Source organism: Passer montanus, unplaced genomic scaffold (genome assembly GCF_014805655.1).
Source record: "Passer montanus isolate IOZ18808 unplaced genomic scaffold, ASM1480565v1 scaffold1, whole genome shotgun sequence".
NCBI lineage: Eukaryota > Metazoa > Chordata > Aves > Passeriformes > Passeridae > Passer > Passer montanus.
In genome coordinates, this window is record NW_024356504.1 from 22,923,091 (window position 1) to 22,946,229 (window position 23,139).

At 42.6% G+C, this 23,139-nt stretch overlaps 1 protein-coding gene across 3 annotated transcripts in view; it reads left to right on the top strand.

The window, feature by feature from the left end:
* Positions 1 to 23,139, top strand: part of THSD7B (thrombospondin type 1 domain containing 7B) — a 299,219-nt gene that overhangs the window by 274,396 nt on the left and 1,684 nt on the right. For all 3 annotated transcript variants that reach the window (XM_039702274.1, XM_039702266.1, XM_039702283.1), the window contains 10 exons: positions 2,287 to 2,428; positions 3,823 to 3,938; positions 4,557 to 4,674; positions 11,061 to 11,206; positions 16,376 to 16,535; positions 16,883 to 17,056; positions 17,146 to 17,241; positions 18,327 to 18,409; positions 19,353 to 19,545; positions 22,956 to 23,043. In XM_039702274.1, coding sequence (XP_039558208.1) covers positions 2,287 to 2,428; positions 3,823 to 3,938; positions 4,557 to 4,674; positions 11,061 to 11,206; positions 16,376 to 16,535; positions 16,883 to 17,056; positions 17,146 to 17,241; positions 18,327 to 18,409; positions 19,353 to 19,545; positions 22,956 to 23,043 — 1,316 coding nt within the window. The remainder of the gene's footprint in view (positions 1 to 2,286; positions 2,429 to 3,822; positions 3,939 to 4,556; positions 4,675 to 11,060; positions 11,207 to 16,375; positions 16,536 to 16,882; positions 17,057 to 17,145; positions 17,242 to 18,326; positions 18,410 to 19,352; positions 19,546 to 22,955; positions 23,044 to 23,139) is intronic.

The following is a 23,139-nucleotide window of genomic DNA, read 5'->3' on the forward strand; positions in this document are numbered from 1 at the left end:
TACTCAGCTCCCTCTTGCTCCTTTGAAAATTCCAACTTTCATCTTTTTCTTTGCAAGTCATTCCCTCCTGCTGCTTGCTCAGTTCCATATATATTTGGCTCAGTTTTTTACATGGTTAACTTGAAAGAGCAAGGGCAGAAAATCAATTATAAAACTAAATTGACTTCTCAATTGACGTTAAGAGAAATTCAACAAATAATATTACAGGATATTAGTTACAGTTTGCCAACTTTGAATTTTTGCATGTTTCCCGTGTCCTCAGCTTGATTAAATGAATGCTTTTCCTACAGAGATTCTTTATTATTCAAAACTAGGAAAAGTGGGGGGCTTATTGCATCAGCTCTGGCTTCTGAGTACCATGGCTCATCAGCACAGTGAGAATTCTGGCTTCAGAGCATCAGTAAACCAGTTGTTTGTTTGGATCCTGGCAAACACCAGACAGACTTTGACCTGTTAGACTGGTCTGCTGCCTCCCAGGAGGATATCTGAGAGGGAAAATGGTCCTGCCAGCCAGGAGAGCTCTGGGGCTGTGTGACAGCACTGGGCTGCAGCAGTGTCCTATAATCGAGCACAAAGGGGCTATGCTAGACAGGGGGAAAACACTATTTTATTAAAAGAATTTACTTATCTACAAATGAGGCATATTTTCTGTCTGCAGGTTCTTATTTTAAAGGGAGCAAAAGCTGGTGTTTCTGAGCTGGCACAGACAGCTTCTGTCACAGCATCCATTGATTTTATTTTTTTTTCTCCTTGGTACCATAATTCAGAGAAACATTAATTAGGAGTAGCTGCTGAGATACATGCTTTGATTTTTTTCCTTAGTCATTTTGCTTTATTGGCAAATCATTTAAGTTATTAGTGTTAGTTGTGAGAATGAACAATCAGATTAGTTGTGAAAAAGGCAGTAAACTATTGGTAAACACTTAGCATAGGTTTAATTTTCAGATAATTAGAAACAATTGGGTATTTTAGCTGACCAAGGGTATTCAAATAAGATTACCATTTAAAATGATTTGACAAGGTGTGTGTCAGCAATAAAAATGTAATGGATTTTCCTTCATGTAGTGTAAACATAAGGAAATAGGCCCTGACAATGTATTTTAAGACCAGACCAGACTTTTTTTCCCATTTGTTCTGATATTTATTCTGTTCAGTTTTGCTGTCATCTGTGCAGCTAATCCAGTTTGCAGCAGCCTGAGATCCAGACTTATGCTGCAAGGCCATTACTTTTGCCTTTAATATTCACAATACAGGAATTATTCACACTTCCACCCGTGCAGTGTTCAGCGTTTGCAGGCTGTTTGTTGCATGATAATAAGCCCATGGTTTTAAACTGTTAGTTATTTTTTGTAATTATAGTACTCTATAGAAAAATCATGTTTTAAATCCCCAAGCATTTATGAAAATGAGGTTCTACATGCATTGTTTTGTTTTTTTCTTTTGTTTTCTTTGCTGTTCCTGAGCAATCCTAATGAGAAAATGTTAGGAATTAAATGGGTCATCTTGTTCAGTAAATGGTGGTGAATACTTTTAATAAGTGATTTATTTCCATTGGGTTTGCTGTGACCACTTCCACTCACCTATTCCCCTTACTGGATTGTGGGAAAACAGCTCTGTGCTGCAGTGCTATGAGAGTGAGGATCAAGGGCTGCTGAAAACAAACAGTTTTCATGCCTGTGATGCACAAATAGAAATGAAACCTGCCTCAGTTGGTTCATATTTCTGTGGAAATGTAAACAAGCATGTCCTGGTTTATAGGCAGCTGGACATCAGTATTTGGTATCACATACTCTGAAAAGTCACCTCGCCTTGTCAGCATCATATGCAATTACAAATATTCTCCTTTTAAATGAGTGCTTTGTGGTAACATCAGATACTACTTAAACGTGCATTAATTGTGACAAAAATCCTGTCCTGTTATTCAGTACTGTGGCATTTTACTGGAGGTCTTGGAAGAAGGTGCAAAGCAGTGCACAGCAAAGTGGTGCAGTCTTTATCCCAAGGATCCTTACCAAAAAACATGGAAAAAATAGTATAGGAAGGCTAAAATAGGGTGGATAAAAGATGACTTTTTGTAATACTGGATTCTTAACTTTGAACCACATTTCTTTTCTTTCATGTGCTTTTAAGTATTGTTAGAACAGGAGTGGGATTGTATCCTGCCTCCATGTGGCCGTGGATGTGTGTGAACAGCCCTGGTCTGTGGTGTCTGTGTGATTTCCTGGGGTCAGTGATGTCTGTGTCATTTACTGGGGTCTCTGTACTGTCCATCCCTTCTCTGTACAGGTGTGTGACCCCAATGTTATGCAAACCCGAACCCGACAAGTGCTGAGGTCTCCTGCCAGTTCGAAGCCCTGCCCTGAAGTTTCACAAATGAAGCCATGTATTCTTAATCAAAATTGCTTCCAATACCAGTACAACCTAACAGGTAGGTACAAATTTTCAATATACCCTTACTATGTGTTTTTAGTTATGTTTGGTTGTGGTGTTGGTTAAAGCCTTGACATTGTTGGTTTCAATAAAGTTAATTACACGCCTACATTTTTACACATTAGTAGACAAATACACAATTTCTGTATTTAAGTTGTTGTGAGTACATTGGAAATAAAGCATGCTAAATGGGATTTTCAGTGGCTTATCTACATAATTAATTACAAAATTCCAATTAAAAGAGTATCATCTGTGTGGTTCTGGTGAAGCCAATAATACCAACAGAAACCAGCTTTGAAGGCAATATGAGTTATATTGGTTGGGCATAGGATATTCAGAGCAGAATGCATTATTTAGGACCTTAGAAGCAATTGGTTCTGTTGCAAACAAATGAACAAAACAAAACTGAAGAATTCCTTTTGTTTTGACCAGCTGAAATAAATGAGAAAGGCATACAGAGGAGAGATCTAAGAGGAGTTTGGGGGCTGGTGGGAAGGGAGAACAAAGCAAGATAAAATTTATGAATATAAACTCAGCCTGTTTGTAATAAAAGCCCTAGAAACACAGGCAGCAGGATGATGCCTTTTTTATCATCACATTTCAGAAATGCAGAACATTTATGTGTTCATGTTTATCAGAGGTGGAAGACACAAAGTAATAGGTTTTCTTCTCATCCTTCTTATTTATTGGTGGTGTATGGAAATTTTAGTGGCTTCTGTTATGCTTTTTGTTTATTTTAAATGGTGTTTTAAAGCTTATTTCAGTTTAGTTGTATTCTGACCAACATAATTTCAGACACGTAATAAGATATTAATTTCCTTCTGCTAGAAATACTGCTTTTATTTCATGACTATTAGAGTTCAGTTTTAAATAATGGATAGCTTTGCCTGGAGACAAAAACAGGTTAAACCAGAGCTCCCCTTCAGAAACTTCCCCAGCTGCTTTATCAAAGTGGAATTTTACTTCAGACAATAGAATCTTGTACCTGTGCCAACTGGATTGAACTGATAGCCTTTATCAGTGTTCAACATGTGCACTCTGATGTAGCAGTGTCATCGCGGGATCCGGTATCGGACTGCGGAGAGAACGTGTCTCCTCTGAGGCTTGCCTGGCTTTGAGAACAACTGTTCTTTTGTGGGGGGGTTATTCTTGGCTGTGGGATGCCCTGACGTGGGGAAGTGCTGCTGTAGGTGCAGGTAACACCCATGTTCAAGGCTTCAAGCCAGGCTGGATGGGGCTTCGAGCCACCTGGTCTAGGGGAAGGTGTCCCTGCCGCGGCAGGGGTTGGAACTGTGCAATCTTTAAGGTCCCTTCCAAGCCATTCTGTGATTGCATGATTCTGTGTTGCTGTAAAGTGAGCTGCAGCAGTGCACCTTTGCTTTGTGTCTGCAGGCTGGAGCGGGTGCCAGCTGGGTGCCAATGCCACCTGCGGTCACGGCGAGCGCCGCCGCCTCCTGAGCTGCCAGCGCAGCGACGGGGCCACGGTCAGCATGCAGCTGTGCCAGCAGGTGAGCAGCCTGGGACACACCCAGAGGGCCTGTCATTCCAAACGGATGGGGGGCCTCCTGATCATTCCCCATAAACGGTGGAATGGTTTTGTATGGTGCTGGGGGCTTTGGGAAACAGAGGGGTGGCAGCGGGTGGTGTCACTCCTTGACTCAGACACATGGGGCATGGCTACCAACCCTGCATCCCAAAGCTGGGGGCCAGAGGGCCTCCTGATCCACGCTAAGACATTCCCCATAAACGGTGGAAAGGTTTTGTATGGTGCTGGGGGCTTTGGGAAACAGAGGGGTGGCAGCGGGTGGTGTCACTCCTTGACTCAGACACATGGGGCATGGCTACCAACCCTGCATCCCAAAGCTGGGGGCCAGGGAGGGGATTGTGTCCTGCTATTGGAAATCTAAGGCTGTTCTTTTGGAATGAGACCCAAACACTGAGGGATGCTTAAATGTGAAACTCTTCAACACTGAAGCAGCGTTCCCCTGTGGCACCCTCGGTAAAGCTCCCCATAAACACCTCCCTGGTGCCCTGCAGAGCTGCTGCCAGTTCTTGTTGGGGTGCTTGGCTGTGGCAGGAGGTGGCTGGGGCCTGGGGAAGCTGATGCCTGTGTTTCCCTGCCACAGCTGCACCTGGAGAAGCCCCTGCCCACGAGCAGCCGGTGCGCGGTGGGGTGTGCCGTGGACTGCCAGCTCTCGCCGTGGTCAGCCTGGTCACAGTGCTCCCACACGTGTGGCACTGGCGGTGAGTCCCTGCCTGCCCTGCTGCCCCCACAGCTCAGCCAGGCAGCACAGACAGCACCCACAGCCCCAGGTGGGCTCAGGCAGTCCCTGAGTAGGGGTGCACAGCTCAGGGGTAGCCTCGAGCCACACACAAATTCTTCAGAGGTGGTTTTGGACACTCTCGGGGTCCTGAGGTGGTGGGTGTTTAGAGCAAAGCAGGCAATTTTCAAAGTACTCTAAAGTAAAAAATGCAGCTTAGGGAAAAAGTAGTTCGATGTCTGGAGGATTATTTATTAATTAATTGAAACTCTCAGAGTTCAGTCACAGCAGCTGTTCAACCCCAGAGTTGGGGAGTATGTAAAGCTAGCAAAGAGCCTGGGAGTGTTAAAAGATTCTGAAGAGATTAATAAATAAATACAAATTCTCTGGTGAAGTAATTTTTGGGAACATAATTGTATCCTACTGAAGAAAACACACAAGGACTATTTTTCATCATGTAGTGTATGCCTCTATCTCATCTTGCATCCACAGGTCCCTGAACACTTACATGACCCCAGTACCTTCAGCAAGACTTTCTGTAGCCAGTAGTGCTCACCAGCATACAAAAAGTGAAAGGATTAGGACCTTTTTCAACTTATGTGATTTAAAACACCCTTTGAGTATTGACATGAGGAAATGCATTGAAGGTTTTATTCTCAATAAGCTTGGGATTTTATTTCCAGGCTTCTGATGTGCATTAGATGTACAGCTAATGGTCTTTAAGATTCAAAAGCCATAATGTATATTTGAATCAAATTCACTTAAGGTCAAAAAGAAAAAAGCTCTTAACTTCCGTAAAATGATTCCTTCAGATGGATTCCAGAGATCAAAGTGTGTTACAGAAAAAGCTTAATATTTGGATTAGTGCTGTTCTTTCTTTGCTGAGCTTTTAGCCCGTTTGTGAAGTAGTGCTTTCTTAACAGAAATGAATAATTCATGGACAGTGTTTTAACAACAACACACTGGGAGTACTATTAATTCCAAATTTTTTTTTCTTTAAAATCCATTTTGGAGTGTTAATGCTTGTGTTGCTGAATAAACTTAATTTAATTTTTTGAGTTTTCTATCACTTACTAAGTTAAACAGAGTACAGTGCAAAAGCAGGTTGTAATGTTTCTCTGGCTTTTAGCATGCTCAAGGAGCAGCTCACCCTAAATCGTACCTGAAGGTTTTTCCATCCTGAGCTCTTATATTGCATAGTTTGCAAAAGGAGGTACTGGAGTGAAGATGTGTCTTGTATTCGGCCCCTGATCCTGAAATGCTTGTGCAAATTCCAAAGACTGGTTAAAGACTTGCCAATAAGTACAAGGAGTTACTTCATGCCCTAAATCAGAAGAAAGCTGGAAAAATTTGTGCCTTGCTGAAAGAGAATTTCCAGTGATTATCCTGGCTTTGGGTGCCAAACCTCATTGAGGCTGCTTGAACCACACAGTCAAGCCCAAGCTCAGCCTGGTTTATGGTCATCCTTGATCCTCAAAGATCATAACCCTGCCTTACTGCTGGTGAGAACTGTCTTGTACAGGCCACTGTACTACTGCTGTTGTTTAACATGGATTTAAAATCTGGAGATACTCCTCTGTGAACCTACAGCAGCTAAGCAGCTGGGAAAACTGTCTTACAAACTGTGTCATGAAGAAGCCAAGTTCTTCTCAGTCCTTCTCTACCACTTGAACAACTTTGCAGGGACCCAAGAGTCTTCTGAACCTCATGCCCAAGCAGGAGCATCAGTGAGATTGAAGTGCTCTGCACCCAAGTTATTCCGAGCACACATTTTGTTTTCCTGCAGCCTCAGTCCTGATCTGACTTTTGCTGTATCCACTCAGGAGTGTGGAGCTACTGTGGTACCAAACATCCCTGGTGGAGCTACCGTGGCACCAAACATCCCTTGTGGAGCTACTGTGGTACCAAACATCCCTGGTGGAGCTACCGTGGTACCAAACATCCCTTGTGGAGCTACCGTGGCACCATCCTGTGGCAGTGGCCCTTGTGTGGTTCCAGCAGCACAGACAGTGTCACTTCAGCTGCTTCACTGGGTTGTAAATGCTCCTGGATGATAACAATAACAGAGAAGATTTTACTTGTGCACTCATCTATAGGTGGTGCTTCAGAGGAGCACAGCAAGGGTTTGCAGAAGGGTCATGGACTGCGACACCTTTGAAGTACCCTGGGTTTCTCATGGGTATTGGTGGGAGTAGGATGAAGCCTCAAATTAGATTGGAAAAAAACAAAGGATAACAATAAACGAGCTGTGGGAATTGGCTGTAGTAAACACTCATAACTGCTTTCCTTTGCCAGTAAGTAATTGGCCAGAGTTTGGTACAGAGAAAATGCAGGGCTTAGGTGCCTGGTGTGCACAAATAACTCACAGCAAGTTAAATGCAGCATTACTGGGTCAGCTCACAACAATATTTTGTGTTTCTGGCTTTTTTTGGAGAGTGTGCAGAAACACCATAAAGGACTTCAAAGAGAAACAGAATTTAAATTCAGGTCAAAATTTAGTGTTACTGGATGTGTATTTTCACCTGTTTTTTTTACTCAAGGATTGTTGCTAACATTTTTATTATGTTCTTTTCCAGTAACAGTTTGATGTGATATATTTTAATGGGTGGTACCTTTACTCAGGTGTTATTTTATGGAATAATGCATTTAAACATGAAGTGGTGCTGCTGTGCATGTGGTGCTGGCATCTTACACGTTGTGGTGTACAGCAGCCAAAGGTGAATATATTGATTTTCATGAATGATGATGAATGAAGCAGATCCCTCTTTCCTGCCTGTGCTGAGCCTGTGGAGATGTGTAACTGATGTTTGCCTGTTGCAGCTGTAGTTCTGGGCAGCATCTGCTCAGGATGTAGATAGGGTTTTAGGCTGACACTGGGTTATATATAAGGTTCCTTATATCAGTTGCTGTACTGCTATGAAAAGATGTATGGAACTGCTTTAATGGATGATGCTTCCCTGGCCTGAACCAACATTACTGGAAAGATGTTTGGTAAGGATAATCCCCAGCAAATTGAGTTTCCTTTGTTAAGGCAAATGAATACCTGAGGATGCTGAATTTTTCTACACAAACATTTTCCAATCCCACCTGGCTTCTCTCAAGCTCTCCAACAGGACTGCTAAACTGTATAAAACCACCTACAGCTGTGCTTTGCCACTTACAAAGCTGACTTTATCAGATCAATTACAGGATTTACCAGGCCTGAACATGTTGCTGTTCCTTACTCAGTCCTCAGAGCCCCAGGGACTATAGGAGGCTGCAGAGATGTGAATCCCAACACCAGAGTGACCTGTGGGATTGAAGTGAAGGGGCACAAGGATGTACACAATGGAAAAATTTGGTTGTTGTATTCGTCCCTGGATCATCACCAATTTGGGAAAATATTTTTGGTGTTGTCTTTCTGAAGAAGAACTCCTTGTGATGCTTTCTCCCTTGCTACTCAAACTTGGCAAGCTCCAGTCTGTGGATAGTGGGAGATGTTGCTGTGGATGCCGCAGGGCTGCTGGAGGGCCTGGCAATGGGAAGGGGATGAAAAGCCCTATTTATCACCTGCCCCACTTGCTTGTGACTGGACCTAACCCAACCTCCAAGGCTTTTTCAGTGACTTGATCCCTGCTCTGGTCTTGTGGTTCCTTCATAGAGCTGTGTTTTATGTGCTCTGCTCAAACTCACTAAACTGCTTACAGCACATTGGTCATTGGGACTGGGATGAAATGTAGCAGGAGTTTGAGTCTTCTTGGTTTCAGCTGTGACACATCACTTTGTGGAGATAAAGTGCAAGTAATGGCAAGAATTTTTTTTTTGTAAAAAAAAATCTTACTCTTCTGATTTGAAATATAATCTTATATTCCTGAGCTGCAATTCTTGCTGCTGACACAAGACAGAATTTTAAGTGACCAGCATTAACAAGACTGGCCTCTTTTGTTTTTTCCATTTCAAAACTAATTTGAGGATATGAAGAAATGTTTATTTTCAATTTCAACACACTTTCTGTCCTAATTTTTGTATCACATAACATTGCAGAGCAGTGGAATCAGAGATGTGGCCAATTCATTAGAAAATTAGAGAAAAATTCAAAGGAAGATTAAAGAAATAACTAGGCTTGCTTCAACTCTTCTTGAGCTTGTATTGGAAAGAAATTAATTTGAGATGCAGTGAGATTCTGTTCTGCATAGGCAGCGAAAGATAAGATATTTAAAAAGAAAAAAATTGAGTTTTTCTGCTACTTGAGTGGTAATCGAACACCTAGATAATGTTTTTGAAGAAAAAAAATAGAGCCTTAAACTCACTGCAAACATTGTGCAAAGAAAGGTTTCAATGAAATTTCTTTCTTCAGTTATTCATTGACAGTGTTAAAAGAAAGCCTGACCACTGGGGCTGTAGTGAGTTTCAGTAGTTTGGATAATCAACTGTAGGAAACCAAAAGGGAAAGAAAAGTTGTTAATTCCTCTTTCTGTTCAATGATCTTCCCATTTACATATTGCTAGAAACATGTTAAACAGAGTGTAGGAAAGGAAATGATTTAGTAAATTAAAATAGCTTGATGAATGCTTCAGGCTTTCAAGTCCCTCCCAATGAAATTGGATCTTTTAACCTTAGGAGAGCTCCTTTTCCTTAGCTCCATGCAGGGAGCTGGTGCCTGGCAGGGTGCCCCAGAGCCCTGCAGCCACAGGCTTCCCACTGCTTCCCAAAGAGCCTTTCCATTGCCCACCAACACCCAGCATTCAGCATTTAGACTAATTTGGCAAATTTGGTCTCTGCCTGAAGAGGAAGGAACAGCTAATTTTGGCCAGTGGGGCTGGGGAGAGCTGTTGTGGAGTTCATCCAGCAGCAGGCTGGGAGATTCCTCTTCCCTTGCTCTGATCTCTCAGTGAACAACAGGACCTTTCCCCTTTCCCCTTTCCCCTTTCCCCTTTCCCCTTTCCTTTTGCTTTTCCTGTCCTCTTCTCTCCCATGCTTCTCCTCCTTCTCCTTTCCTTTTTCCCTTCATTCTTCCTTTCCTCTCAGCTGGTAGGATTTTTTCCACCTCCTAATGTATCCAATTCTGTGCTGGCTGAATGCACAGTCATGTGGGTAACATCTTTTATCATCACTTCTGTTACAAACTCCCCAGGTCTGGGGGATTAAACTGGAAAAGGAACAAGTCTTAAAATTGGTATTAATGGGTTTAAAAACAGAATTCAGTGGATCAGAGCAAGGGAATAAAGGTAAGAGAGCTTGCTAAGGTATCCATCAGTGTGGATACCTTTTTCCAGGTGTGTCTGCTTTCGACTTTTATTTGCTAAAATGTTTTGCCCTTTGGGTAGTCATGATGACAGATATCAGAGATGTGCCTTACACCTGCAGTGTCCTTAATTAAAAATCATGTGCATAAATAGCTGGGAGAAGGATCTGGCTGGGTATTGCAGCCTCCTTGTTTTGCAGGGTGTTTGCTCCCCCTCCAGACTCCCCTCTGCTCACAAAAGCAGCTGAAGGGCGGTGATCCAAAAGGGAGAGCTCCACCACAACACCTTATCTCTTCCTTTGCACTGGGTTAGCAATTACTACTCGCCTCTGCCTTGTTGTATTTGTCTGCCCTTACTGCCCAGACCTTTCACTTTTTAACTCAAATCCACATGTATTGAAAGACAGGGCAGAAATTTTATCCTCAGCACAATCTTCTGCATCCCACTGCATAAGGGCTTTTTCTTTTCCACTTTTCTTTTTAATTGGAGATGGAATTCTAATTGAAACATTTTGAGTGAAAACATTCCTGGACATAAATGGACAGCAAAGGAGGCAGAAATGGAATTGCTGTAAGTTTAATGAATATATTCAGTTTTATTAGTTCAAAAGTAGTACCATAATTGCTTTTTCCATTCAGTGGCTGAAGAAGTTTTCACCAATAATAAATAGGTTTTTTAATGAAAATGGTAGAAGTGGTTATGGACGGTAATAGCCACTACAGTGTTTGCAGTTTTCAAATTAGGTCCACATAATTGCTCATAAAAAGAAAATTTCATTTGTTAAAAATCTCTGGAAACATACTGAATGTGTAATGGTAGAAATGCTGCTGCCATAGGAATTATTTTTCTGTCATATTTAATAATCAGGATCTAGTCAAGTATTTAAATGTGTTGCATAAACAAATACTATATTTGGAAAACATACCGAACCATGTTTAAAAAGTGTGCTTGAAAATATCAGTGACAGCATTTCTTAGACTTAGCAATCCCTATTATCCAGTCTTCCCAATTAATTGCTTTTTTTAACAGATTTTAGCTCTGGGAAATGAACTAGGAATGCTGATAAATTACAAAACCTGTCTTTCTTCCCTTCTGTCTCCCTCTCTGGCTGTGTCTCTGCCGGGCTGCGGGCTGCCTGTCCTAGGCCAGATGGTGCGTGGGCGCTCCGTGGTGCTGCGGGCAGCAGGGGAGGGCAGACCCTGCCCCGAGCAGCTCACCCAGCACAGGAGCTGCCCGGTGAAGCCCTGCTACAGCTGGCTGCTGGGGCCCTGGTCTCCCTGCACGGTCCAGGTAGGACTTCCTCCAGGTAGAGCTTCCCCCTGCCCGCGGTCAGTGGCAAAACCCATCGTGGGATTAATTGCTGGTGGTGTCTCTGTGGCTGGTGGAGGTCTGTAGGGAAGGGGGGGAAGTTCAGGAGTGGGGGACCCCTGCCCCCCATCTTCCAGCCATCAGCAGCCATTCATATGAGGTGATATGGGTTGAAGTACTGTGAGCTCATGGAATTACCTTAGGGGATTTATGGAGGGAATGTTTTTGACTGGGCATAGTCATGGTGACCTATGATTTAATTACATAAAATATCTCTAAGAAAAAAATAGATACACTAGATATCAAGACAGCTTAGCCTATTTTATCTTTATTTCCTTTTTTTTTTTGAAGGACTGTATGGCACATCTTCCCCCCCAGGTCTCCAGTACAATAGTGTGAGTTATTTTGTGAAGGGCTGGTTTCTGCTTTCTCCTTACCCTGGCTATCTTTTTAATGATCTAAAAATGTCTGGATTCAGTTCCCATGTGCTGTCCCTATGCCTGCCACCTTTGCTCAGCACTGGGGTCATCATTTTTTCACTGGCAATGACTTCCATCAGGCTTGAATTGACTTTTTCTTCCCCTCCATGCTTTTTCTTCTCTCCTTATCTGTTAGATCACATTTCCAATATTAAAACGTATTAGTTGGTAACCCAGTTTAAGCAGAGGTGAATCTTTCACAGTGGGGTTTATCAGCCTGCTTCAATCTGGCTTTGGTGAGATGGAGGCAGGAGAAGTGTGGTGGAAACAAGCCCTCTCTGGTCCCAGGGGACAAGACCTGTGCCAGATCTGTGGCTGCTGCTTCTCCACATTATATCGTGTAGGAGATTGAAGCCAATAATGCACACAAAGACACACATCCCTTGTGATTTCTGCTCTGCCACTGCCTTGAATACCTACGTGGTTTCTCAGTGTGGTGGAGGGATGTGGAGTGAATATGTAAGTGGCACAATAAATACCCAGAATTTTCTCAGGTTTTCACAAATTAAATCTGGATTGTGACAATCCAAGATCAGAGAAACAGAAGTATATTTATATATTCTCTAATCAACAACTCATTGCAACTAGTGATGTGAATGTGGTCCTTATATGTGCTGTACTCAGCATGTATAAAATGTATAAAACATATGTATAACATAAATAGAACAAAATGATAGCATCAGCTGATATTTTGTCCAGCTAACATAAGCAGATTCTGTTAAACATCAGGGAAGAGACTTTCAGCCACAGGAGCTAGCACAGCTGATAAAAAAATTAGTAGGGAAGCTGAATTAGGGCCGTGGCTTATTGCAGATAAATAACACATTGTGCAGATTAAAGTGTGCCCATCCCAAACCCAGCTAAATTTCAGCTCAGAGCGAGTGATCACGGCGTTCCATAACCCAGATACCATCCCTGCATTCAGTGAGTTAGAGCCTGCTTCTCTCCTTCAATTACCACAGAGCAGTTTCTCTCCCCTTTGCTTTGTTTTGGAGAGAAGCCATTCTATTCATGTTCACTTCTCTTTAATGAGGTGCTTAGGAATTAAATGTAGTTCATAAATACAGGGTGATTTATTCCTGTGCTTTACCTGAAAAGAAGCTTAAGCCTGTATTCTAAAGAAAGCTTCCAGAATTCCTGTTTTCAAGGATGCTTTGTGAAATAAGGTAAAGCATCCTGTGGTAAAGCTGTAATGCATGGTGTGAAAGTATCTTCCTGTAACAATAGAAATGGGACAATTAAGTATAAGGCTAAAATATTTTTTCCTTGTATTATAACTGAGACTGCAATTCCTAGTTGTAGGAGGACTATTTTATGCTAAATTGACTTCATGTGAATAATTAGAGGTGTCTTTGTGGTTAGGAATAGAGCCTGCTAAGTGTTCTGTGTTGCTGATTGTCACAGTATGGAAATCAGTGTGTAATTGCACACATCCCAGGCACACCTGTGGCAGCATGGGGCACTTCCCCTGCATTCAGAGGGGTGCAGAACTTAGGAACTGGTCAGTACATCCAATTTTAAAGGGTTACAGGACATTAATAATTTTCCTCCTAGAGTTGAAATGGTTTACTCTGATTAGCTAAAAAAAAGGAAAAAAAATTAGCAGTGTCTGACACTGTTCATCATTTTTTCCATTAAGGGAATATAAGTGGAATAGCCAGGCATTATCAAACCACGAGCTGGCTGACATTCCTAAAAAGACTAAGAACCTTTCCTTTCTAATGGTTTTAAAAGCACTCCCTTAAATGTGATCGCACAACACTCCCTCATTAGAGAGACTTTTACCTGATTAAATGCTCATCAACCTGTGAAAGCATTGCCCAATCAACTCTTTACCTAAAATAATTGCTAACACATGAACCCCAGTAAAAGCCAAAAAGGGAAAACTTTTCTTCAAGGCACATCTGGGTGAAGCATCTCATTAGGGCTGTTACCTCCTGTCTTATTAGGGTGTTCTATGTGGGAAGGATCAGATGTGATGTGAGAGAAGGTTTGTGGAGATGCTGCCTCACATTCGTGTGTTACTGAACTCCAGAGATTCCTGGCAGTCCAACACAGAAGGTGTAAACCTTCTCCTCCTTTTCCCATCAGGGTGAGCAGGGTGAGAGGTGGAGGCTCCCTGCAGGTGCTGATGGACAGGCACATTTATCCTGTTTTTAGGAAACCCAGCATGGGTACTGTGTCCTCAGTAGGGTCAGTGTAGGAGTTTTTGCAGACAAATGGCAGGAATCCCTTGCGGAAGTCAAATTCCCACATATTTCCAGCAAGGAGATCATGATGCAAGAGGCAAATCCTGGTCCTAGGCAAACCTCAGAGGATCACACCTTCCAAAGAAGAGCATTTACAACACAGAATTGATCCCCTGAGCTTTGAATATGTGATGGTTTCCTTGGCAGTTTTCCTCTGATTAGCAGCAATTCCCTGCATCCTCAGTGTGCCATTGCTGGCACAAACTTCCTCTGGTTCCACACCTGTTCGTTAGATCTTCAAATGTATAATTTTGGGCACATGAATAATTTTGAAGATGATAAGGAAGTTAATGCAGTGCTCCTGCATTGCTTAAGAACATTTCAAATGTACCAAAAAGCATTTCCCTCCTACTGTAAGTTACAGGGTGGCATTTTAAGTGTGTTCAATTGATTGTAAAAACCCATTGCTGGTCCTGAAAGTAAAAAAAGCAAGAGGGAGCCACTGTTAAAAAGTAAATCTGTAATCTGAATTCATAGGTTTGGTGGTTTTTTCATTTTTGGGTTTTTGGGTTTCTTGGCGTTTTTTGGGTTTTTTTGTTTGTTTGTTTTGCAAATCTTTAATCTTTCTCTTTGGGATTGTTTTGAGAATTCATAGGTTTGGTGGGGGGTTTTTTATGTTGTTTGGTTGGATTTTTTGGGTTTTTTGTGGTTTTGTGGGTTTTTTGTTATTGTTGTTGTTGTTGTTTTAATTCTAGATGTTAGAAAGTATGAATGTAGCTCCAATTTAGGGTGATAGAAAAATGAAGAGTGTTGCCTGTGGCCTTTTATAATGGGAACTGTTGTACTGAAAAATTTATTGTTTTGACCTATTTATTTCTCAGTATTCTTCTTATTATTTATATATTGATATGTATATAAATAATTATATACTGTCTGTAGAAGAATTATATTTTTGAAATCTCTTTTTGTCTTCTCCAGTCACATAGTCATTCTTTAAGCCACTTCAAACTGGAAATACTGCAGTTTGATTAGTGCCCATTTCCCTCAAGAATATTCTCCCTTCATCTTCTGTTCCCACCAGCCATTTCTAAGCACTCTAACCCAGTGGACAGCTGCATGAGTTTTTCACACACCATTAATCTCAGACCACAGCAGAAGTTTCAGCAGCGAAACAGTAATTTAAGACAGTAAGTTACACAGTGACTAAAGGGAAACACTGTTAAAAACTTGGAATCTGGCTGCATACAGTAAATCTACACTAATACTTCTTTAAGATGCTTTAGATTAGCAGCTGCTCTAAATCCAGCCAGTTATGCTCCTTTTATTGTGGATCTGCAGCAGAAGGGAGGGAGAGAATGCAAAAGCTGCCAGGTGTGTGCAGGAGAGGCGTTCTTGAATTCCTGCTAGCAAACCTGCTGCTGGATGAATGCACTCAGTAGGAGCCATTCTGTTCTGCAGATGAAGTCCATTATTTTAAAAGAATCCATTGCCAAGAAATCCAAAGGAGCATTTCCCTTGGTTATATAAAGGCAATGTTTCTTCCTTCTTCTTGAGTTTTGTTTACTGAATTTTTCTAAAGTCCTGTTTCCACGAGGCTTCAGGCGCGCGTTCATAAGGCATCATGCAGACATGAGGCACCTCAACAGCACCACAGCTCTTCATCTGATGGGAATGAAACAATTCCACTCTCTAGAAATAGCCTCAGTGCTTCATCTCTCAGAGCACCCTCAGCCCTTGATCATGACTTTAGCCAAGGAATATTGATTTTCTGCTAAAGGATGTCCTCTTCAGTAGTTTGGTGTATGCCTGGATATTTCAGGACTGGGATGATGAGCATGGAGTGGCCCAGATGAAGCCTCCTTTTTCTTGTTCAGATGGAGTTTAGTGCTGACAGGTGCTGGCTGACTTGGGTCGGTGTTTCAGTAGAGTGTGTGACATAAATTTGTGTTTTCTGCTCTAGATCTGGTCACTCCCTTTAGAACATGACACAGACAGCCCACAGTGCAGTAAGGATTTTTGCTGTTGTAGGGTTTAAATCATGAGAGTGCTCTTCTTGGGCTGTATCATCAAAGAGAGCAGAAGAAATGTCTTTTCCTTATGGGCAAGCCCTGCTCTTGGCTTCTTAAGAGAAGCCCAGAATGTCTGTGCTCATCTAATTTGGCACTAATTAAGAATCGGGAAATTCATTAATTTGAGTAAAAGGCATGAAGGGTAGACCTCAAAGGTGGTATGAATCCTTTATGAATGTATCCTCTTCCACACCTTTGATAATAATACACTTTCATGTGTGGCCCTGTCCCTGCCTCCAAGCTTCTGTGGAGAGGTGTACAGAAGAGATCTCCATCTGTCTTCTCATAACTGGGGATACTGTTGCAGACCAAATTTGTATCTTTGAAGACTTTTCATATAGAATCAACTGTGTTTCTTCTGTCATTTGCTAATGTCATTGATGTGTGTCTCTGTTCCCTTTCACCATCCTGTAGGGTGGACAGTGTGGAGATGGATTGCAAGTCCGCAACCTCACCTGTGTAGTGCATGATGCATCAGTTTCTGCTACATCTAAACCAGTAGAAAATGCATTATGTGGTGAGCTACCATCGAAAGAAAGTGTTCTGCAGTTACCCTGCTCTGTGCCTTGCCCAGGTAAAGGCTTTGGAAGGTCACAGTGAATTTTCTGCCTGTGGTAGCTGTCTGAGGTGGACATGCTCCTGTAGTTCTGAGTACTGTCAGGCCTTGTAGCACAAATCTGTGCTTCAGCAGATCAGGTAAATGCTCAGTCTGCTGTTTCTAGACCATCTAAGAAAGGCTTCCTTTGTTTCTTGAGAAAATGAGATACCCCATGAAGCAGAAAATCCAAATATTGTTTACTACTGAGAGATATCCCAGAGAGATATTAAAGCTGTTGTATGCTTAGGTTAGCCTTACCCTTATCATTATCTTTCAAGGCTAATTCTTTTTGAAAACCTGTGATTTCTTGTTTCAACATGCAGGCGACTGCCACCTGACAGAGTGGTCAGAGTGGAGCTCCTGTGAGCTCACCTGCATCAGTGGCAGGAGCTTTGAGAGCAGCGGGCGCCAGTCCCGATCCAGGGCCTTCGTCGTGCAGGCTGCGGAGAACCGGGAGAGCTGCTCGGGACAGGAGATGGAGACACGGCCCTGCTCAGGTAGCTCGGCCACAGCGCTGCTCCCTGCCCAGCAGGAGTTTGTTCTGGGCTGCTTGCAAGGTGAGGGGTAACTGGTGTTGGTGTTGCAGGAGGGAAATGTTACGAGTACCTGTGGCAGACCAGCCTTTGGCGGGACAACGTGCGCACGGTGTGGTGTCAGCGCTCGGACGGAATGAATGTCACAGGTAATGTCCCCACATGGCCTCGTACACTTGGGAGTGAAATGCCTCCACAGAGGCTTTTCTGCTTCTGCATCTGTTGCTCAGAGGGAGTTGGGCATCCTTCTTCAGTCTTCCAGAATTTCAGTTTGGATTTTTGTGTGTAGGAAGGACAGGTGGGAGCTCGCCGGCCTTGCTGTCAGCTCAGCATCACACATGTATTGCACAGGAGTGTTTGGGCTAATTGCCCTTTCTGTCTGGCTGGTCATGGGAAGAAATGAGTGCACACATACTAAAGGGCTGCCTGGGCTGGCTTGCACAGCCCTCAGCTCAACCTTCCTGTGGCTGTGAAGAGCAGAAGAGAGCATCACACGCCTGGTAGAGACCCCTTCTTCTGTACCTCCTCTTCTTTTCAAAACACAGGAGTCTCAAATCACTCAAACTGTGAGATTCCTGCTGTTGCTGTGACCTACAAATTCTGCCTGTGAAGGATGAAAAGGGGAATTCATGGTCAGAACTTTGAAGCTCCGTGAGATTGACAAAGGCAGTAGGGCTGCATATCCATGGGATCTCTTTCAATATGCACAGGGTAAATGAGGAGAGAGTAGAAATGAAAACGCAGATGTTCATGTCTAGTTCTATTTATAATGACTAGTTAGGATAATAACAAAAGTCTTATGTGCAAAGGTTGCCAAGTATTTAAGAACTCATTAACATGTTTTTATTCCTATAGAAGTACAGGCTTTCCCAAGTGAGGATGGGCAAGGGCGTTATGTGGATTATGTCTTTTTATGTCGATAAGCCATTAATGAGGACACAGAAGATCTGCATCTAATTCAGGATTCTGTCCCCAACTTCCTATGTGGCCAATGGCAAATTGCTTAAATCTGTATATCTCTGTTCTCCATTAACAAGATGGGTATGATAATAATTCCCTGCCTTGTTAAGGCAAATTAATTAATGCGATGCCTGCAGATATTATGTTAATGTGCTTAATAGACTAGTATTTAACTATATAAAATAAGCAGGCAAGCACTTCTTGCACTGTGGTGATCTAAGACAAAAACATTTTGAAACCTGCCCTGGAAGGCACTCAATGTTTTCTTTTGCAGGAGGGTGTCCCCTTCGGACAAAACCTGCCGAAGTCCGGCACTGCAGCCCGCCGTGCAGAAAACCCTTCTCCTACTGCACACAGGTAACTGCTCACTGCAGAACAGGGCTGGGAAATTAACTCTGCGAGATTTAATCAGATCGCATCTTAGATTGCATTCCAGGACATAGAAAATAGTTTAGTTTGTCCGTGGTACCACCTCGAGGATGTTGTGGGAATTTCATCCTGGAAGAAAACCATGAACCTGCACAAATGATGTGGTGTTGCAAGTTTGGGGTTGTTCTGTGGAGGGGTTTTGGTTTTAATTTTAAAATTGAAACTCTTGGTTTAATTTTAATTGAGTGCTGTTGTACTGTTCTGTACAAAAGGGACTGTTCAAAACTTCTGTAAAGGAGGAGATAAAGGAGCATCAATCAGATGTTCAGATCAAGAATATCAGATCCTCAGACAGACATTGTAGATATAAGACAATGAGCAAAGGAAAACAATATTAAAAAGCCATTTTAAAATAGAAATCCAGACAACTGAGTATCTATTTAGCAAACCATAGACTTATAAAAAACCTCTTGAAGAAACTGCTTAATCTGATCCAGGGTAATGGATATTTGGTCATAAGAAATCTTCATTTTAGATAGCTTTGTGAAATACAGGGGTGGAAACATGTGAGGAAGGTTTGGGTCTGCAGGAGGATTGGTTTTGGTTTGTCTGTTCTATTGCCCAGCAGGGTTAGTGGGAAAATTGTTACTTGCAAGAGGAGTTTGCCACAGATTCCTTTTGTTAAGCCTGTTGGGATGAAAATGTTTATATGTTGGACTTCTCTGTAATTACTGACTCTTTTTCAACCAATTCCCCAAATATATTTGGACTTTTTTGAACTGAAACGGGCTTGCAGGTACCAGTTCCTGGCTGGTTTGGTTTGGTGGTGGTGAATTTGCGTGTGCAGGTTGTTCAAGCTTTCCCTACAGTGTGCACTGTTGTGTGAGAGGGCATTGCTTGGTTTCATGCTGAATTCCCTTTTATCTCCCAGAGAGGAGTCTGCGGCTGTGAGCGGGGATATACAGAAGTAATGAGATCAAATGGGCTCCTGGATTACTGCGTGAAGGTACCAGGTTTAGAAGATAAGAAAGCTGATGTTAAGACCATTGCCGGAAAAAATAAACCTGTCAACTCCAAAATGCATGACATTTTCAAAGGATGGTCTATTCAACCTTTTAATCCAGGTGAAAAACTTAAATATGAATGGAATAGATTGTCTTTAGAAGGTTTCTGTGGAAGAAAGGCACAAGCTTTGTAGGTGATAGCATCAGAGATTGTGTCTGGGAGCTGCAGAGCGACCTCCCAGTTCCCAGCTCGTGTGCTGTCTTTCATGCCTTTGTGCCTGTACAGAGGAATCACAATCTCTTATGTTGAGAGATAGCAAAGACAGAATGAAGCAATAATACTTTGCAAAAGTATGCTCATATGTGATTTGGGGGGATGTTTAGAACTATTATCTGATGATGTTTCTGGAAGTAATATGTTTGGCCTAGGAAAGATATTGATCACTAGTGCTTCAGAAGTTTCAGACCAGAAAGTGCTTAAGATTTCATTAAAGAAAACATTGGTTGTTTCTTGCCATATTTCAAAAATATATGAAAAGAACAGGGTAGAAAGTGTACAGTTTAGTCTTGAGGGTTGAAGTTACAACATTAAAAGCATCCCACAAAGGCAGACAAGCTGCTGTGCCCAGGCAGCTCATCCCAGGTGGATCTTTAACATCCATAGCACAAAGTCCTTCCCAGACTGCTTGTGTCCAGACTGGTCCATTGCTCTAGTATCTGGTTCCCATTATGACTGTTGTTTTGAAGATGAATTCATTCAAAACAAATTCCTGCAATGAAAATAGGACTTTAAAATGGGAAGCAAATGTGTCAGGCACAACTGAAATGCATCTGTTCTCGTGTTACAAAATACTGGCAGTGCAGTTCCTCCCCCTCTTCAGGTACCTGACATTGCATTTGTTTGCAATTAGTTCCTAATGAACACAAGACTTTAGAAAACATGTAGAGAAAGGTTCTGTTAGGGGATTCAGGGAGCCGTAATTCTGTCTGATACATGTGATCACACTTTGAATGTTACATTTACATATTTGATTTGCAGACAGTGGTTAACCTTTGCGTTGACAGTCTCTGGGCTCACAGAGCTCAGTCCAAAGCCTTTTAAAGTTGCTGCTTTTTGATCAAGCCCTTCATCCAGTTCACCCACACAGTTCACCTGCACTTTGAGTCACGGGTGTGGGGTTAATTGCCTTTTTGTCAACACCCCTGGCTCTCTGCAGGCTGTCTTACTTGGTATCATCTCTCTGCCTGGTACCTTTACGGGGTTAGAAAAGGGAGGGAGATGGAGGTAGATGCTGCCTTTTTAAACCAGGTGGTCCTCCCTTTTTAAACCAGCATTTGAGTCTGCATTGCCTGGTACCTTTATGGGGTTAGAAAAAGGGAGGGAGATGTAGGTAGATGCTGCAGTCCTCCCTTTTTAAACCAGCATTTGAGTCTGCAGCACTAAAAGCTTCTGGAGAGCTTTAGCTCAGTGCAGCACTTGTGAGCCAACTCTCACCCAAGGTCTGCAACAGAAATAGTGACTGAGGCACTTTTACAGAACATGGTGTTGCCTAATTTACAGCAGAAATGTTACAGAAACAATATATGGGAAGGGAATAAAGGTGCCCCATGTGTGCTAAGTGTATCACCAGTCCCGTGGCACCCTGCAGGTAACTCTTCAGTCTGTGTGCGCTCTTCAGACCCCAGCTCAAGGCTGGTGCTCTTCAAAACCCTCCCCTTTGTCTAACTTCATGACAAAATGTGTAATTGCTCCCCTCAAAGAGGCTCTCAGGCTCACTAGTCTGGGGATTTGCAGTGGTTACTGCTGGCTGAGCCAGGAAACCACCCTGTTCTGCTCTTATTAGCAGGTCTGTGGTGAGAGCTGCATGCATGGATGGCATTTAACACCCTGCAGCACCACAATCCTTGACATTATGTTGGTCAATCAATGTATCTGTGCCTTCTCCAGCTTATCTGTGGTTTCCCTTTCCATCTACAGTTTGGGACACTAATTTTATTTTGATTAAATGAGGTGGATGTTTTTGTTCTTCTGTAAACACTCTACAGGAGTGCACAGAACTGATTTCACATCAGGCTGTGTTTTTCCTCTCTTAACTGCACTCTGAGAGGCCAGAGTTCAGGTACAGAAACTTTTCTTTGACTTGAGAGGCAATTTAAATAGCATTGTTTAAATTGTCAGATGACATGGTCCAGTGCCTTTCTGCTGGGGATGGAGAGCAGAGCTGCCTTCACAGCAGACATGCTGTGATGCCTTTATGGGGCTGTGACAGGCCCTTTGCAGGATTGCTAAGTATTTCTTGGCCATCTCCAGATGAGAGGGCAACAAATTTCATACCTAGACTTCAGCAAAAGAGCTCAAACAAGCCAAGCCAGTCCTGATGAACAGAGCTCTTCTCATGTGGGAGACAGTCTGCAAGTGTTTTGAGGAGCAGAAAAAAATCTGTGAGAAGTACCCAGCCTTTCCCTAAAGTCTGGAAGAAAAATGAGAAAGAGTGGGATCTGATTAAATGTGTTTCCCTTTGAAAAAATTTGTCATTCAAACATAAAATGAAAACCAGGCTCAGTGATTGTCCCTCTCACTTGACTGAATTTGAAATGGCCTCTGTCAAACCGTGTCTGTGGGCACGGCACAGGTTCCTGTTCCTGCCTCCAATGTGTATTTGCAGCTCTGCTGATGTGAATCAGCTCAGACTGCTGCTGCTCTGTGGAAAAGTACCAAACCTGCTCCCTGCAAGGAAAGCTGTGCAGCCACAAACAGAGCGAGGAACAGAAATATTGATCTTGCAAAAATTGCTGTTATTATTAATGCAAAGCTTGTAATTAAGGACCTGTCCAAGTGAAGTGTTCTGAGACAAGGGAATGTTGGAACAGACTCAAGCCCACGTGTGCATGGAGGGGTTCCTGCAGGGCTCCTGGGTCACTGCAGCCCACAGAGCTCAATCCACAGCATCACCTTGTCTTAAAGCCAGTTTTGTCTGCTGCTCTGTGGCCCAACCAGAAAGCTCTTTCCCAGCTTTATCCCTCTTACTCTTACAAAGCCTATTCTTGTTTTATTCCAAGCTGAATTTATTCCCTTTTGTTGCCCAAGTGTTTCCCAGTTCTAAGCAGCTTTTCCACATGTGCTTGCTGGTGTTTACCCCAAGTGACCCCCAAGTATTTATAGAGAACAATCCCATCCCTTCTGAGCCCTCAGCTAAACACATCAGGTGTTGCCTGTGTCTGTCTGGGTCAGCTCAGCATTGAACTGCCTCTGCCAGAGCAGCCACTGGGCTCTGGAGGGAATGTACCCCAGTTATCCTCTGCCCCTTTCCATTAAAGTTTTGTCTTTAAAATTAGGGATTTTTTCAGAAATCTTCCTATCAAAAATATGAGGTTTATTAATTACTCCCAGCCAGTCCCTGCTGTGTTCCCCATCAATGCTGATACTAATTTCTCTTTAATTGATCTCTTAAAACTTTGTGTATTTTAGAATAAAGTTTTTTTTATTCTCTCCTCTTCTACCTCTGTCCTTCTTCCTTGTCTTCCAACAGATGGTAAACTGAAGATATGGGTATATGGAGTATCAGCTGGAGGGTTCTTCATCATTGTTTTCCTGATTTTTACATCCTACCTGATGTGGTGAGTATGGCAGGTATTCTGTCCTTAAATAATAGCTAGTTTGCTTTTATTTAAACAATCCTAAAGACACCACAACACTGCACTGCAGGCATTTAA